Consider the following 17,483-nt stretch of genomic DNA (forward strand, 5'->3'; position numbering starts at 1 on the left):
AACTATGTAAATGGTCAAATGCTCTAGAAACAATCTTTTTTCTTCCGCTGCCACGGAAACGTGGGAACGGATTCGAGAAAAAGTCAGATGTTGAATTATGGAAGAGTCACAAATAATGTGGTTGGTGGCGCCCGCCAAATTTACTGCATCGTAACTCTTACCACTTCCAGTTGGTCCATTTATAAATATGTATGACATTTTTGTTCTATCTATATCATAGAATTTTTTTTTAAATTATTTTTCGTAAAGATATATTACGATAAGACAATGGCAATCCTTTCTATTTCAGATGCAATAAAAATACTTGAAAGTGGAGAAAACAATATTCAAATCAGTGACGGCAAACTCATATTTGGTGAATATGTAGATCCTATTATATATGTAGACAGTGAGCTAGAAGTGGTTTTCCCCATCGGGCCTAAATATGGTTCAAAGATCCTGCTACATGTGATGAAATGTGTGTCCGTTGGCTACCGAGTCTTCAAAAGTTTACCGATCTGATAGTATCATGTACCTTAGGTGAAAGTTTCGATGCAAGCACTGCTAAAAGCTATGCTGCAAGCCTGGCCGCTCACTCCCAGAATCCTATCGGATTTTACAATCCATCTAAAGTGTATCAGAAGCAAGGGAGCGACACACAGACAAAGTATTTTAAATTTCGGTTTAAAAGAGGGATTCACGATTTCACTACATGTATTGATATAGTTCAAGAAATTGACTGTGGTTTTAAAGCAGTGAGCCCATTGCCAGCCCGAGAAAATCCTGCTATTGTACCTCGTAATATCCAAAAAGGTAGTAAGATAGAATTCTTAGCATTTAAACCGCGCTTAAATAAGCGTACCCTTTCTTTCACTGTAGAGAGGTTATTTTGTGCCGCGGCTAATAAACCAGAAATTCAAGACGTGGAAGAACTAGTCGACTTAGAAAGATTAGGCGAGATATATAAACAAATAAATGCTGCTAAAAATATTATAGTAGATTTTGATGACCTATCATAGAATAATTATTTTTTCTTTTTAAAATATTTTAGGATAGTATATATTATAAAGATTATTATAGATGAGAATATTGACGTTAGGTGCCGCTTACGAAAAGCCGTAACCGAAGTATTCGACGGGGCAGTTTTACGAAAAGAATTTCCTGAAGTCAAGCGAGTCGAGGATATTGAAACGTTGGTGGATATCGAAGGTATGACCAAAATAAGGAAGATGTACTCTGTTTATACAGAAATGGAAGTCAAATTAGTGGACCAGAAAAACGGTAATACACAAAATCGTACATTGCCTGTTAAATTAAAAGATACATACACAAAAGATGTAAGAGGCACAGCGAGATCGGATGTGAAACAACAATTAATAGATCGCTACGACCCACATATGCTTGATACAATTGAAAATGTTGAGGGTTCTGGTCTCGTTCTCGAGGAGATCCTAAATTTGAAGTAACTCCAGTAGAAGTTTTACTCGGGGCCGGCCGCCCCGGCCTGATTCAACTTCCCGGATGGTTAAAAAATAAGCATTGTGTGAGCGATCTTATTCTTCCTTTCGGCAGCGAGAATTGTTTTCAATACGCAGTTGTAGCAAGTATAAAGTTAGGTGATATCACGTTTCGTGAAAAGAAATGTGGACAGACTAGAAAAAAATGGAATACGTACACTCCATTTATGGCCGATTACTGTTTTGATGGAATACCATTTCCTACGCCCGCCGATGAGACTGTATTCAAGCGCTTCGAGCAGCAAAATCCAGGCATCAAACTCCAAGTATTTCAGATCTACGAGAATGATCCCGCCCCGTCCGACATAACTGTGTTATATAGTAGCTGTAGCGGAGCCCGTTCCGAAGGCGAAGGCGGAGCGGATCAAATAGCGAATATCTTACTAATAGTTGGTGAAGACGCGGGTCACTATGTACCAATTACTGCGTTAAATCGCCTTCTTAATTCTCAAAATGATCGTAAGAATGTGCACAGACGGAAGTGTATTTGTATGGTTTGTAAGCGGGGTTTTGCGTCAACAGAAGAATTAGAAATACATCAGGTATACTGTGGAACAGACACTGCTCAGCCAGTTTTTCCTAAGGAAGTGTGTCAATTCGAAGGACATAAGAAGAAGGTTCCCTGTCCCTACGTCGTGTATGCAGATACTGAGGCAATTATTGAGAAGGACACCGGCTGCCACATTCCAATTTGTATTGCGTATGTTATGCTTGAACGATGGCCAGGCCGGAATGGTTCTGGACCGAAAGTTTTTAGTAAAAGAACATTCACGGGTACAGATTGTGTTACAGAATTTCTAAAGGATATGAAGAAAAGGGCTGAGAATTATTCGAAATCATATTATTGGAAAATAAAACCGATGAAAGATACTTCTAATTACAATGATCCAGACTGTATTGCATGTGGAGATCAAGCTGGATACCGAATAGTGAAGGATCCTACGACTTTTATTGTGAAAAGTGCCGCCCGTCGAGAACCATTCCTATATACTTTCACAACCTCAAGGGATACGATGGTTCTTTTATTTTACAAAAAATACATGAAATCAGGGATGTTGACGCCGGAGGGGGTACTTCCGTTCCGGTAGGGGAACCAGAGCCAAATATCATAGCTAAGACGGGCAATGGTGGAATTATGTGTCTTATGAAAACATTTATTTTTCATGCCTCAATTGTTGTCGATGGGGGGAGGGAGACAAAGAAACATTTCTTTTCTATAAAGTTTATGGACACCCTTACCAAAATTAGAGGTACAAATGAGTACATTATGTATTCATCAAAGGGTGGTGATGTATGCATTCATCAAAAGATGCACATATGATGTATACATTAAAAGTAAATCTTTTTTCAGGAAGCTAAAAATATTTATCAACCATATGACTTCTACATGAATGCACATATGATGTACACATCGACAGTGCATCACAGAACCATTATCCTGACTTTCAGTTTCATTTTAAAAATGCATATATGATGTATTGGTCAAAGCACAGATTGACTCCTTTTCTTGCCAAAATGGTAAAGTTAAAAAGATGAACAAACAATGCATTCACCAAAAGTACATCACAGGACCATTGCTGTCATACAGAGGTGCATATATGATGTAAATACATCAAAAGTGCATCACTTAACAAATGTTACAATCAAAAGAATGCACACATGGGCACACTTTTGAACCAAATGCACATAATAATGAAAACACAACATGTTAGATCTCTTTACATGAAAGGAATGGTTTTATTCACACATCTATTCCATACGTTCATTAGGTTTTTTACACAAGGTATTTTACCATTGGCACCACATTGCCATGCTTTCGACAATATGGCATGGGCAGCTTCAATATCAGCTGCTGAATATGGGATAGAACTCAGCAACATTGGTATGGATGCAGAGAGTGCATCTTGTGACAATACAACAGCAATTGCCTTCGATGATCTGGTTTAGTAAATCAAGGTTGTATCGACAGCTGAATTTTTAGGAAAACAAATTTTAAAAAGAAGGATTTGTCTGTCTTTTGATTACAAGTTTCTGCGAACGCCGGCCAAAGTGCATGCATTTTTAAAACGCAATTAATGTACGTCTGCCGACCACGGAGGTTAGGAAAGACGTCTGTATACCCATTGAAAACAAGCAACAAGAACGGGTCGCAGGCATTTGTTACTGTGATCAATTCGTACCTTTGGAATGTCGACAGACGAGAACGTCTGATTGTAGAAAAAGATAGGTAAATGTTCATGTATACGTATGCACCGCTATGTCCTTCCAGCTGTAGGCGAACTTCCGCAAACCTGTACAGACGTAAGTCCTATCGATGTTGCTGACAAAATCTCGCCTTATGTTGACTTGGATTAAGGTGAAGGATTTTGTTCATACTTTCAGAGGCAGACGTATATTGCCGACCGCTGATTTGAGGCTTACGATTGTACTCCATTCTGAGTCGCCGTACAAAAATCCAGTATGTTACTTCGCCAACATTCAACACGTCTGCAGCCGTGCAGCTGGCCAAGCTGTTAGCAGCAGTATACTCTGAGGTCACAGTTCATCAAGTTCAGTTCGCGCATTGATATTGATTCTTCGTGATGAAAGGATTGTTATTCTGTCTTAAGTCTTTCTATGATAAAAATAACAATTTTCATAAAACTAATAAATTAAGTGTCATATCTAGTATGAAATATAGCGCGTAGGCGCAGACGTAGAGTCAATTTCAGTGTTTAAAAAATGGAACTACTTTATCAATCACGTAATGATTTATAGATTGCACTTCCGTGAACGGTCATAAGGCTCAATTGGCGCGAAGTTAGATATTATTGTAGTGTACTGTCGGCCGGCAGCGTATTTGTGATCGGAGAATTATCTGGTGGATAATTTGTGATTTTTCTATGGAACTACCAGCCAAATGATATCACAGTGCCGCAAAATGAGTTTCAAGTACCGGGGACAAACATAGTTCTAAATTTGTGAACGTGAAATATGCAGTAACAATGATGACATTTTCTAGTAACGAACAGCACAGAGATCGAGGTCTACCTGGCAACCAGAACCAGAACCGTCCAGCGTCTGCAAGTCCTTGACCTTCACAAATGTAAGTCAATTCGTTCTGCAACATTTGTATCGCTATGTTTGCCAGGATAAGTTTTCCTTAGTACTGATTCATACTTAATTCACTTACATTACACACTGTGCTGATACGTATGGGAAATAATTGCTGAGACTTTTGCAAATTGTTTGTCGCTGTGGTGTACGCGGGTGTGCCTGTCCTTTTGATTTTAATTATTGCATTTGGTTTCTCTACTTGAATAGTTCTCATTTCGAACAATTATTGATTTCTTTCATCAAATTGTGATTTTACAACTTTAGGTCAACTTACACTCTTCCCTGAACGATTCATATTTTTCAGAACTCTTTGCTGGTACTCTAAAGGGACAAGGAATTCAGGGAACAGAAAGCCAAATCGCAGCCTTTGACAATAACGTGAATGTCATATGAAACTTCTCGGGTCAAATGGACATCTCTTAAAGACATTTGTGTTGCATGAAATCAACATGGCATGATAAAATAAATCTTACCACTGACAAATTGAATTTAACATTTTGCTTCTCTGTTGTCTTTATAACAATAACTTTATTTGCGTTCACCTCTGATTCTTGTGAAGCTAGTATTTCAGAACTTGATTGGTAAATTTGCGATGTTTGTGCTTCCTACAGTCTGCCTTAAGATTTGTCAGCTATTCACGCTCAATCATATTATTGGCCATGTCTGCACAACTGATTTTAAAACTTCTGTGTACATATTTGAACCCTGAGTTTGTTATTGTTAAAGATTATAAAAATGTTGAATCTTGTGGTACAATGCACAAACTTTGCTGTCACTTAAGTGTATTCTTTCTTCTGTTTTCAGCATCTCTGTTCTATGTTAATAACTGCATATTTAGTTTTCATGCTGTTACTGATGTATTTGTCCTTGTAAACTGATGAAGTGTTTATTTCAGAGCAGACTGCTGAAGAGTAATATGCCAACTTTTGAAGGACATTTTATGCATGTAGTTTGCAGGCAAATTTGCAGCAACATGCAAATTAAACGTTTGCTGCAAATTTGCTGTAAGAGGTTGCTGCATGTTTGCAGAAAGTTCACAAGAAACCAAATTTGACATTTGAAAAATGAACGACCATCATATTTGCAGCAAATAGTTTGCTGCTATTATTTACTGCAAAGTTTCCAGCAAATTTGAGGCAACAGTGTGCAAGTCTCAAGGCCTAAAATATCATTTGTGAGGTGAGGTTTCCCTTACAAACTTCATATTATTGGATTTTGTCTGAATAACACTTCCCATTACGTTGTATCACATGGTATTTTAGCTTTTACCCATCCATCCATCCATCCATCCTTTCATTAAACTTTTGCTGTCTATCAAAAAAATTGCTGAGGAATCATATTATGAATGTCTTTTTTTCATTTAATAATGAAGTGGTATGGAATCTGATAATTGAACTCATGCAAAAATGGTAGAAGAAAACAGTTTCTGCTTTATAATACCAAGGCTCTGTTGTATTCTGGAAGTCAAACAGTTGAACACTCAAAGTTAACACCTGTACAAGTAAACTCTGGAATGTGATCTGTCTTTCTCAGTCTCCTGTACGCCTGCATGGTAGCAACTAGCTAGTTATGTCACATTAGATACTAGTCAATGTAATGTCTGTATGTTTAGCTCTTCAAGAATTTACATTTTTAAGCATACCCTGGCCAGGGTGTGTGGTATATATACCATATTAAAACCACCTAAAGTCGGTTGATTGAGAGTTAGATCTACAATAGTATACTGGTAAAAAAGACTTTAAATCATTTGTCTGTGAAATCAAGTTTTCAAATTCAACTGTTCAAGATGTGTAATGATGTTTTTTGTGCTAAACCTGTGCTTTTGGTGTGTACAGCATTATGAGGACATCTGTACATTTTGTGTGCATCACAGCTGTCAAGATGGATACATTATGCATTCATTTTTTTCCAAATCTGTACTGCATAATGCATACATCAGAATTCAACAATGCACTAATGATGCATGCATCAACTGTAATTTTTTAACAGACTGATGCATATATCATGCACAGTTGATGCACTATTGATGTACACCAAAGATGGATACATTATGCATTCATTTTGTTCCAAATCTGTACTGCATAATGCATACATCAGAAGTTCAACAATGCACTAATGATGCATACATCAACAGTAAATTTTTAACAGACTTATGTAACATCATTCACAGTTGATGCATTTTTGATGTACTCCTATTTTTGTAAGGGGCAGTGCTCAGTTGATGTCTGGGTCGCTCGCGAAGTTGGCAAAGACTGTGCCAGAGAATGGATGGACGGCAGTACCACTTTCGTACCCGGACATTCAGCGGGCGAAAGGTTTCTTCCCGTATGAATATTTAGATTCTCCAGAGCGATTGGAAGAGGACCAGCTCCCACCACGACACAAATTTTATAGCGAATTAACGGAAGAGGGGATTTCTGAGTCTGATTACGAACATGCATTGCGAGTATGGGACGAAGTTGGATGTAAGACGATTCGTGATTATATGGAATTCTATTGTGAGACGGACATTCTCCTTCTTGCGAATATATTCGAAAATTTCCGTGACACATGTTTAGAAGCATATAAGTTAGACCCAGCTCACTATATGTCAGCGCCTGGCTTGACATGGGATGCTATGTTACTTTACACGGGTAATAAATTTAAACTCATTCAAGATGCTGAGCAGATGAATTTCATTCAGAGGGGAATTAGAGGTGGTATCAGCCAGTGTAATATTCATTATTTACAGACAAATCATCCGGCTTACGGGGATTACGATCTGGAGAAACCGTTAACCGAAATAAAATATCTCGATGCTAACAATCTTTATGGCTGGGCAATGAGTCAGGCAATGCCAGTGGGCGGACTTCATTGGATGACGATGGAAGAATTGTTAGAATATGAAGACAGAGCAGGCTCGGATTGGGACCCGACGCTAGATTTCCGCCAAGTTTTCTAGAAGTAGACTTAGAATATCCGGCTGAATTACATGAAGAACATTCCGATCTACCACTCGCACCACACCACTACGAATTTCCGAGGCAGGGAGCTACCGCCGGAGGGAGTCGACTGATTACAAGTCTTATGGACAGAGAGAGATACGTCTTACATTATAAGTTGCTTGAATTCTATCTTCGGATGGGAATGCGACTGAAAAAGATTCATCGGGCACTCGCATTTGAAGAGGCTCCGTGTCTCGCGAAATATATCGACTTTAACACTAAAATGAGGACAAAGGGAAAGACAGATTTTGAAAAGAATTTCTATAAGCTGATGAATAACGCGATGTTCGGCAAGACAATAGAAGACGTTCGAAAGTACAGAGACTTTAAATTTGTTTCGGGCCGGAACGGTACCGTTAGTGGTCATAAAAAGATTCAGAAGTATAATCCAAAGATGAAACATATAACTCTCATAACTTGCAGAGGATGGCGATTCCTGTGACAGTGCTCTCCTGGAACTGAAAAGGGATAAATATGAATATAAAAAAGCCAGTTTTCATTGGCGCGGCAGTGCTTGAATTTTCTAAGCTGCTTATGTATGAGATGCATTACAATTACTTTCGAAAGCAGTTCCCTGGAATACGATTAGCCTACATAGATACTGACAGTTTTGTTTACAGTGTGCCTCTTCCTTCTGCAGATACAACCAATGATATAGTCCGAGAAGATGTAGAACAGAATGGTGAGAAGTCTATATATGATACTAGTGGAATGAAAGATGTGATGGGAGTTCCAAAGATTAATAAAAAGGTGATAGGTAAATTTAAAGATGAGTTGAATGGAGAACCTATTCTTGATTTTGTCGGCATACGCTCGAAAGTGTATGCTTTTCGAACTCCAACTTCCGAGACGAAAAAAAATAAAGGGATAAAAGATGTTTGTGTTAGAAAACATTTGAACTTTGAAGACTATAAGGATTTGTTTGAAACTGGGAAGGAGCCCGAGCAGGCACATTTTGTGCAGTTTGTACAGAAAAAACCTGGAGAAATCCGTAGTGAAAAGCGCAGTAAAATCATGATGGCGCCAAATGATATCAAATGTGTGCAGTTATACAATCCAGACACGGGCGAATGGCTGGCAGAAACATGGCCGATAGGACGGAGTTAACTTTCATATCCATTTAATCCATAATGTCGCATGTATCTTTCTAAAGGGGGACTAAATCCTTCTTGTTTTTGAATTTCTAGCGCCTGATGAAATATGTCTTGAATAAGTTCTGAGGCATTTTCTGTTGTTGCGCCTTTTTCTTGTATTTGTGTAAGCAGCTGTTTATATTGAACGTAATAATGTTTATATTTCTCTCGCCTTTTTGATACTCCTGTTTTTCCTTGTATTACATCAATAATAACACCTGGTATAGGAGTTAAAGCTAAAAGAACTGGAACTGTCGGAATTGCTGCTATGACAGCTGAACTTACAAGAATTCCCTTAGTCACATTAAGAGCCATATCAATTCGGCCCATTAATTTATAACTGCGACGATATGCAGCGCTAGTTCTTTCAATATAGTCAGCTAATTGTTCAACGCTTTCAACAACTGAGAAGTGCATTTTTTTACTGTATATGTAAGGGATGATAAAAATAATTGTAGTAATATAGAGAGACAATATGGCAGAAGGAGGAGAAGATATACCACTCCAGGATTTCGATGATGCAAATTTGAATGATGATGATGCTGCTACTGCTGAAACATCTTTTTTCGATGATGATGCCTTTGCAAACACCGACCCTTTATTGCTTAGCCCAATGGTGGATCGTTTAACTAAACAGAGAGTAGAAATTACAAAACAAATGGCTGAACAATTCTTAAACGAGAATAAAATTACTAATAAAACAGCATGAATTGAATTGGTTAATAATGCTGAGATTAGGAATGGAAAGCTGTATTATAAAAACCTTAGGCTATCAAAAACTACAGGACGTGGATTTAGATCGCTCGAGACAGTAAAAAGAGAAGAAGGAGGATATGAATTTGTAAATAAAGTATACCAATGGAGTGGAGTCGAATATCGCTCTAGCGCAGAGCCTGAACTTGTGAGTACTACATTGCATTCTGAAGATGTGAAAAACGATAAAATACCGGCTGAGAAGATGACACCAGAAGACATGGGTATATACAAAGATGAACTTACATTCTTACGGCAAGATGCTAGCGGTAATGCACATAAAATACAAGCTTTTGAAAATAAAATCGATGAATGGAACAATCTAAACCCTGAATATAGAGCTTTTGTTGATGAATTAAAGATGGCAAATATGCGTCTTGATGAGCTTTACAGTGAAAGAGATAAAATTATGTCAGAGCAGACAGAACTTACACCCGAACTCAGAACAAGACTAGCTAAAATTAATAATCGAATTGAAGTACAACATGATATGATCAGTGGGGCACGTGAAAGACTGGCGTCGACTAGGTCTCTTCATGATGTAATTTCCGATCCAGAATTGTCACTCAGGCTGAAGCTGACAGAGTTATTTAAACGAAATGGTATTACAATCGCTGCAATACTGACTGCCCTTGGAATGACAATATCAACAATTGCCCTAGCTGTGACTAAAGGAGGGGGAGCAGCAGGAACTGGAGCAAACACAGGTGGTTCAGGTCCGCCCAAAGTATATACAAAAGCGAAAGAAATTGTAAAGCAATTTGGCGAATGGTTAAAAACCTTGGCCGCAAAAAGTGCTGCTGCAATACCAGGTTTAATCGGTTCACTTGTTAGTTTTCTATTAAAAACAGCAGGATCAGTTGTTGGATTTGTTGGAGAACAGCTATGGATATTTTTAACTGGTTTAACATTAGTCATAATAAATAAAATTATGTATTAATATATGACCCATACGGAATCGACATGTTTGGTGAAAAGAATATTGCAAAGTTTCTTTCTAAAAATAAAGACCTGTTTGGTTTCTCTGTTGAATTGGAATGGTGTAAACTCCGACGAGTAAATCGACATATCCTTTGAGCAAATCCAGGTGTCCGACTCAAAGATGATAATCTATATCATAACATATTAGCTTTCGTGAAGGAATGTCAAAAGACTAACTTCTTTAAGCGACTAGAATTCATAAACGTATTCAAAGAGGTTGACTATGATGAAATGGAAGTCATCACCTCCAAGAATATTGGGTTCTTCGATTGATTCGCGACACAGGTAATCGATTTATCTTTCAGTCAGACGGAAATATTTATGTAAAGATGTGATTTATTTTGAATTTTTCTTCTGAGTTATTATATACACGAAGTGAAACTTAAGATGTGATTAATTTTCTTTTTAACTGTAATTTTTTCTTCTTAGTTACTATATACATTACACGAAAATGGGATACGATAGATCATTATTACCGACTTTCAGCAACCGAATACCGCAGGGAACGAAGTCAGAAAGAACTCATCATGTGATTGCTCATAATCCAAGTGAGGCAGATCCAGGTCAGACACTTATCATACGATGTCCAAAGTTTGAAAGCGGAGTAGTACTAGTTCCAGATACTTTCGACCTGGTTTTTGATCTCGAAGTAATGGGTCACGAAGAAAACCGAGTAGTACAAAATGTTGCAAAAAATTTGGTGGAGCGTATGGTTCTCACATTTGAGGGGCAGGCACTTTTCAATTTGAATAAATATAATCTTATTGAATGTTATCGTGATCTCTTCAAACATAAAAAGGAGAGAACGAACATGACACTGTACGGAATTCAGAATGAGAATCTAAGAAAATTGAGAAGTGGCGCGGCCGATGCAAACTCCGACAGGCTTTCAAAATGGGACGATCTTTTACTTTCCGACACGTATAAAACAAAATATGCTATTCGTTTGACTCATTCCTCATAACAGGTCATGGGGTTGCAAATCCATCAGCGTTAGGGAGTCATATTGAATGGGAAATTACGCTTGCACCCGCTTCCCAGTTAATTGTCACAACGCTACATCTGGTTATAAATTAAAAAACATTCAAATGGAATATGAGACATTAAGTGATCAAACACTCGCGAGAGAAACTGCTGGTTATTACAACAACGGTAAAAGTTACCTTTACGAACATTTACATTATTTTAGAACAATCCCATTCAAAGAATCAACAACGGTTATCAATGAAAATATAAATGTACCACGACGTAGCATGAGAGGTATTGCGATACTCTTCACTAAAAATCAGAATCAGTCAGAACTTAATAGCGAACTTTTCTTTAATCCATCCATTGAATCTGTGTCTGTATCAATCAAAGGCATTGCAAATAAAATATATGCTCAGAAGATGTTACCAAGACAATTTTGGAAAGAAACACGACTGTATTTTGCTGAAGATAAAGATTGGTGTGAAATTGATATAGATGAAGTTGATTATTTGAAGAATAAATTCTGTCTGTTTATCGATCTGCGTAGTTTTAAAGATTGAATTTCATGGAAATGGTCTTAGAGTAATGAACACAAAGGATGAATACAACTTGAAATTCTGAAAAAAGATACTTCAGTTAGGGCTGGCGACGACGTTCGAGATGATAATATATTTGCTCATGTTTATGTTATTAGCGATGCCCAGGTCTCTGTTGAATATAGTAGATTAAAGTATATACTATTTTAGTTAACGAGAGTCGTTCAGAAAAAAAAAACCTACCAGAAATTCAGATCTCAGTCATGCAGTAGGAAAAAAAAAATTCACATACTCACATCAGCTGGACTCCGGTTCTGCTAGCTGTGCGACTGACTGACAACACAGGGTAAAAGCTCCTTTGATTGTGTCACACGGAATTTCCCTCACACCTTCGGAACGTGTCTATACATGTTGTGTGTTTATAAATAGGTCAGACAGCTGTGTGACGGCTGCATGTATAGACATGTCAGGGAATTTCCCACTGAGTTCGGTGACCCCGTTCCGGCAGGTGTATATGAACTCACGTACGCCTACGTTCCGGTAGGTGTCATTTTAGCTATATGGAGGGCTTTCCCATGGGGGAAAATAGGGGGGGGAAACAAAATGAGTGTCACAGAAAACAAGTTATATATACTACTGGTATGTGGATGTACAAGTTAGAATTGGCGAAGGCAGGCGTCAAAGTCTATTTTTATTGTCTTTGCTTGGCGTATGATGTGCGCCATCAGTGGCGGTACTGCAAACTGTGGTTGTTTTTGCAGCTGCAACTTGCCCGCGTATGGCGCACTTCGTGCTCTGAGCAGTGAAGCGTGCTGTGAGGTCGGATAAGGAAGCTTTTCAGTATTTACAAAAATTGATGTGTCGGGCGTATTCAGGGTGTTCCACCATGTAAGATGTAACCTCCCCTAAAGCCTTATCTTAAATGTGACCCACCAGCTTGGCCAATTTGCAAGCGTGACCTTCCCCATCTTGTCAAAAGTTGGCAACTTAAAAAGTGGGTATGACTCTAGCAGAACTGCTTCATCCTCACAAGTTCTATGTTTAAACATGTTCACACACTTGTTTCTGTGTCAATCATTTTGCTTGTCTTTTGATATGAATAGATTTTTCGTATCACAAACATTTTGGTTCTACTGTTACCTAAAGTGTCTTGTACTTCATAATTTACTATAAAGGCCCTTGCTCTCTAATGCGTAGTGAATTTTAACAGCAATACAACAATATCATATTCGTTGCATAAGCATTTGCAATCATACTGTGTCAAATTAAGTACTGTTCATACACATATTAAAGCATAAAAAGCAAACATAATCAAAGTGAGACTTGAGTGGACACCATGGGTCATCAGTATGTATTAGGGAGATGGTGCAGTGGCAAAGAATGTGAAATTTTCAGAAGAGTTACTTTCAGAATGTGCTTAGGAATACAATTCAGAATAACATTCAGACACTCACTATGTGAGATAATATTCTGTATATTCCAGAAGAGTCCTTTCAGAATGTGCTTGGAATACAATTCAGAATAATATTCAGACACTCACTATGTGAGATAATATTCTGTATATTCTAGAAGTAACAAGTCATTGACAATGACATAGTCCCCACTTGTAATAGGAGTATTAGTCTTGATGGGGCAGGGAAATGAGTTCATTAAGAAGTATCACTGGAGTGTATATGTCCAGATCTATGGACACATAGGTCTATGTCATTGTTCCCATTTTGAAACAAGAGGCATGTCTAAGTTATGGTTCTACATCGGAAAAAAAGATCAGACCTCTAGCTGTATTGGCCTGCCAAGAAATACATATGTGCATAATAAATGAGGTACAAGATGTGACATCTTAAGGTCTACTATCCTATCAAAATTGAAGCGTAAAGAACTTGTGGTTACTGAGTTATGCATATATATGCATATTCAAGGTCAAAGGTCGTCAAGGTCACGTGAAATTTTGAAAAAACCCCATTGTATTGCTAATTAATCCATATATGCCAAAATTCAGACCTCTAGCTCTATTGGCTTGCCCACAATTAATATGGGCATAATTAACGAGGTAAAGCATGTGTTGTCATAAGGTCTCCCATCCTACTAAATATAAAGGACATAGCACTTGTGGTTACTTATTTATTGACATAATCGTGTATTTTAGGTAAAAGGTTATCGAGGTCACATGACATTTTGTAAAAAAGATTCTATCCTATAGTCTGTCCCTATATACTAAAAATCATACATTTACCTCTATTGGTTTGCTCAAAATTATATATGCACATAATTAATGAGGTACAATATGTGGCGTCATAAGGTGTCCCATCATACCAAATATGAAGGGTGTAGCACTTGTGGTTCCTGAGTTATGGACAAATATGTATATTTGAGGTCAAAGGTCACCGAGGTCACGTGACATTTTGTCAAAAATAATTGTATTGCTAAGTTATCCCTATATACCAAAAATCAGGACTCTAGCTCCATTGGCTCGCTCAATATTAGATATGTGCATAATTAATGAGGTACAATATGTGGCGTCATAAGGTGTCCCATCATACCAAATATGAAGAGTGTAGCACTTGTGGTTACTGAGTTATGCACAAATATGTATATTTGAGGTCAAAGGTAATTGAGGTCACGTGACATTTTGTCAAAAAATTAGCATTGCTAAGTTATCAGTACATACCAAAAATCAGACCTCTGGCTCTATTGGGTCGCTCAAAATTAGATATGCACATAATTAATGAGGAACAATATGTGGCGTCATAAGGTGTCCCATCATACCAAATATGAAGGGTGTAGCATTAGTGATTACTGAGTTATGGACAAATATGTATATTTGAGGTCAAAGGTCACCAAGGTCACATGACATTTTGTCAAAAAAATTGTATTGCTAAGTTATCCAAATATACCAAAAATCAGACCTCTAGCTCTATTGGCTAGCTCAAAATTAGATATGCACATAATTAATGAGGTACAATATGTGGCATCATAGGGTGTCCAATCATACCATATATGAAAGGTTTAGCACTTGTGGTTACCGACTTATGGACAAATATGTATATTTGAGGTCAAAGTCACGTGAAATTTTGTCAAAGCGTCTGAGATATCTGCGTGAACGGATGGACTCACATGGATGGACTAACTGACTGACATGACCCAATCTATGAGCCCCCTGGACTTTATCTGTGGGGACTAAAAACTGTGTCACTGCATCCTTTTGCAATATGAATACGATGAGAAACTAAATTTTTATTTTTCTTGGCCTTATACATGGGAGTCTATGGACTGCCTTATACATGGGAGTCTATGGACTGCCTTATACATGGGAGTCTACGGACTGCCTTATACATGGGAGTCTATGGACTGCCTTATACATGGGAGTCTATGGACTGCCTTAAACATGGGAGTCTATGGACGTGGACTGCCTTATACATGGGAGTCTATGGAGGTGAAAACTAAAAAGTCCTCTAACACAGCCAAATTTGATCGCATTGTGAAACAAATCGACATGCATCTGTATGAGGTAAAGAGCTATCCTTTTACTAAGTTTAAACGAAATCGCTCCAGGCATCTCTGAGATATCTGCGTGAACGAAAAAAGTCATAAAATATGCAAATGAGCAATTAATTAATAAGCCACACCCACCAAAATCCAATCAGATCTAAGTCTCATCATGATAATACCAAATACCAAATTGCATGACATTGGACCTAAGGGTTCTTAAGTTATGAGTGGAACAAAATCTGTCGACGGACGGACGGACGGACGGACGGACAGACGGACGGACGGACAGACGGACACACACACAGACATTGTGGCGACATAGGACACCTTTGGTGCTTCGCACCACGGTGTCCAAAAATGAAGATCAATTGAATTTATAAAAATATTACCTTACCCTCAGTTTTTATGGTACAAAAGAGCCCAGTCCATCCATCTTTACATTCTAGTGTGAAGGGGTTTTCTATGCACACTCTCCAATTCTTGTATTCGCATATCTGTTCCTCGCATCTGCATATAGTGTAGAAAGACATTATCGCACCACTCTTCATAATTTTTCATGGCATAACATTTCTTTTGCAATGCAACAATAGAGCGTTTTTACCTCAAATAGGCGAACCTGGCTGGATGTTCGATAAAGTAAAATAATGTATTTGATGAGATAGCAGCAGAACCACTTTATTTATTTTTTCTTCAAATTTTCTTCTCTTCGAATAACATTTTCAGCATCTGTAGATTACTTTGTAGGCATAAGCAAATTGCAGAAATGAGATAATATCGTCCGACTTTCATGCTATCAAAAACAATTTGAGAACACTACATATGGATTTGTTAGAAACTACATCGAAACGTACCTGACAATAATAGGACAGTTTCCATCAATATGATGGCAAGATGTGGTGCAGTTACATTGAGGGCACTTTTTCTTGCATCCATCACCATAAAAGCCAGGCTCGCACTTATTTGTACACCTTTCACCAGACCACCCAGCTTTGCAGGACGAACAGACGTTTCCCGTGCATAATACACAATTTTCAGGACAGGTTTGGTTACAAAACTGACCAGTCCATCCTCCGTCACACTGGCATATGCCAGTCACGTAATCACAAGTACCATGTTCACAATTACATTCCATGGAACAATTTCTGCCATAGAAACCTTCATTACAGGTCTGGTCGCATCTGTTACCTTGCCACCCAGGTGAACACTCACAATCACCATCTTCAACTGAACATACATGCCCATTGTAACAATGCAAACACATCTCCTTACAAGAAGAAAGGCCATTCAATCCAGTATCACAGTCTGTGCATCCTGAACCTGTCCAACCTGCCGGACATTGACAACTGTTAGGATTATCATTACCACATTTCGCTCCATTAAAACAAGAACACATTTTATCACAGCCTTCACCATAGTAACCAGGACTGCAAGAACACTCTCCATCAAATGGATCACACTCTTCCTTCTCCGAACAGTTACAAGGTAAACATGAACTACCATAGAAACCCTTTTTACAGATACATTCCCCTCTTTCACTATCGCACATACTATTTTCAGGACACAAGCATTCCTTCTCACACAATGCCCCATAAAACCGATCGGCACAAGAACGCGAGCCCCCACGCATGCAAGTACCTCCATTTTGGCAATTGCAAGAATATTGACAACTACTTCCGAAATATTCCGCCAAACAATGGCAGGAACCGTCCACTTTATTACACGTCCCGCCATTTTTACAGGTGCAGTTCTTGTTGCAGAAAAATCCAAATGTACCACTCGGACACTCTGCAGAAAGGAAACAGAAAACATAGGAAATGAGCGTAAATAAATATGAGAGAAATACAATCGAAATTCAATACGGCATTACCATGCAAAGGTAAAGTTCCAGTGACTGAATTAAGCTCTGTTTTAGATGTCGATTAATTGTTCACTGATAATGGCCTCCAAAACTGTGCATGAAAATAGAATAAAGACAAACCTGTGTGTGTATATATATATACACAGATAGGTTAGGTTGTACTCGCTGGTTGAGAAAGTGCTCGATGC

At 38.1% G+C, this 17,483-nt stretch overlaps 1 protein-coding gene and 1 long non-coding RNA gene across 2 annotated transcripts in view; one reads left to right on the forward strand and one right to left on the reverse strand.

Moving 5' to 3' along the window:
* LOC139124868 (multiple epidermal growth factor-like domains protein 11) overlaps window positions 1-17,218 on the reverse strand; it is a 42,350-nt gene extending 25,132 nt beyond the window's left edge. The window contains exons 1-2 of the mRNA XM_070690966.1: window positions 16,289-17,218; window positions 15,832-15,944 (exon numbers count right to left, since the gene is read on the reverse strand). Coding sequence (XP_070547067.1) covers window positions 15,832-15,944; window positions 16,289-17,064 — 889 coding nt within the window. The 5' untranslated portion in view covers window positions 17,065-17,218. The remainder of the gene's footprint in view (window positions 1-15,831; window positions 15,945-16,288) is intronic.
* On the forward strand, window positions 4,297-5,080 carry LOC139124929 (uncharacterized). The gene is made up of 2 exons (XR_011550094.1): window positions 4,297-4,581; window positions 4,897-5,080. It is a non-coding gene; the product is annotated as an uncharacterized lncRNA (long non-coding RNA).
* Window positions 17,219-17,483: the final 265 nt, after the last annotated feature.

This window comes from Ptychodera flava (assembly GCF_041260155.1).
Source record: "Ptychodera flava strain L36383 chromosome 23 unlocalized genomic scaffold, AS_Pfla_20210202 Scaffold_24__1_contigs__length_23054250_pilon, whole genome shotgun sequence".
Taxonomy (NCBI): domain Eukaryota; kingdom Metazoa; phylum Hemichordata; class Enteropneusta; family Ptychoderidae; genus Ptychodera; species Ptychodera flava.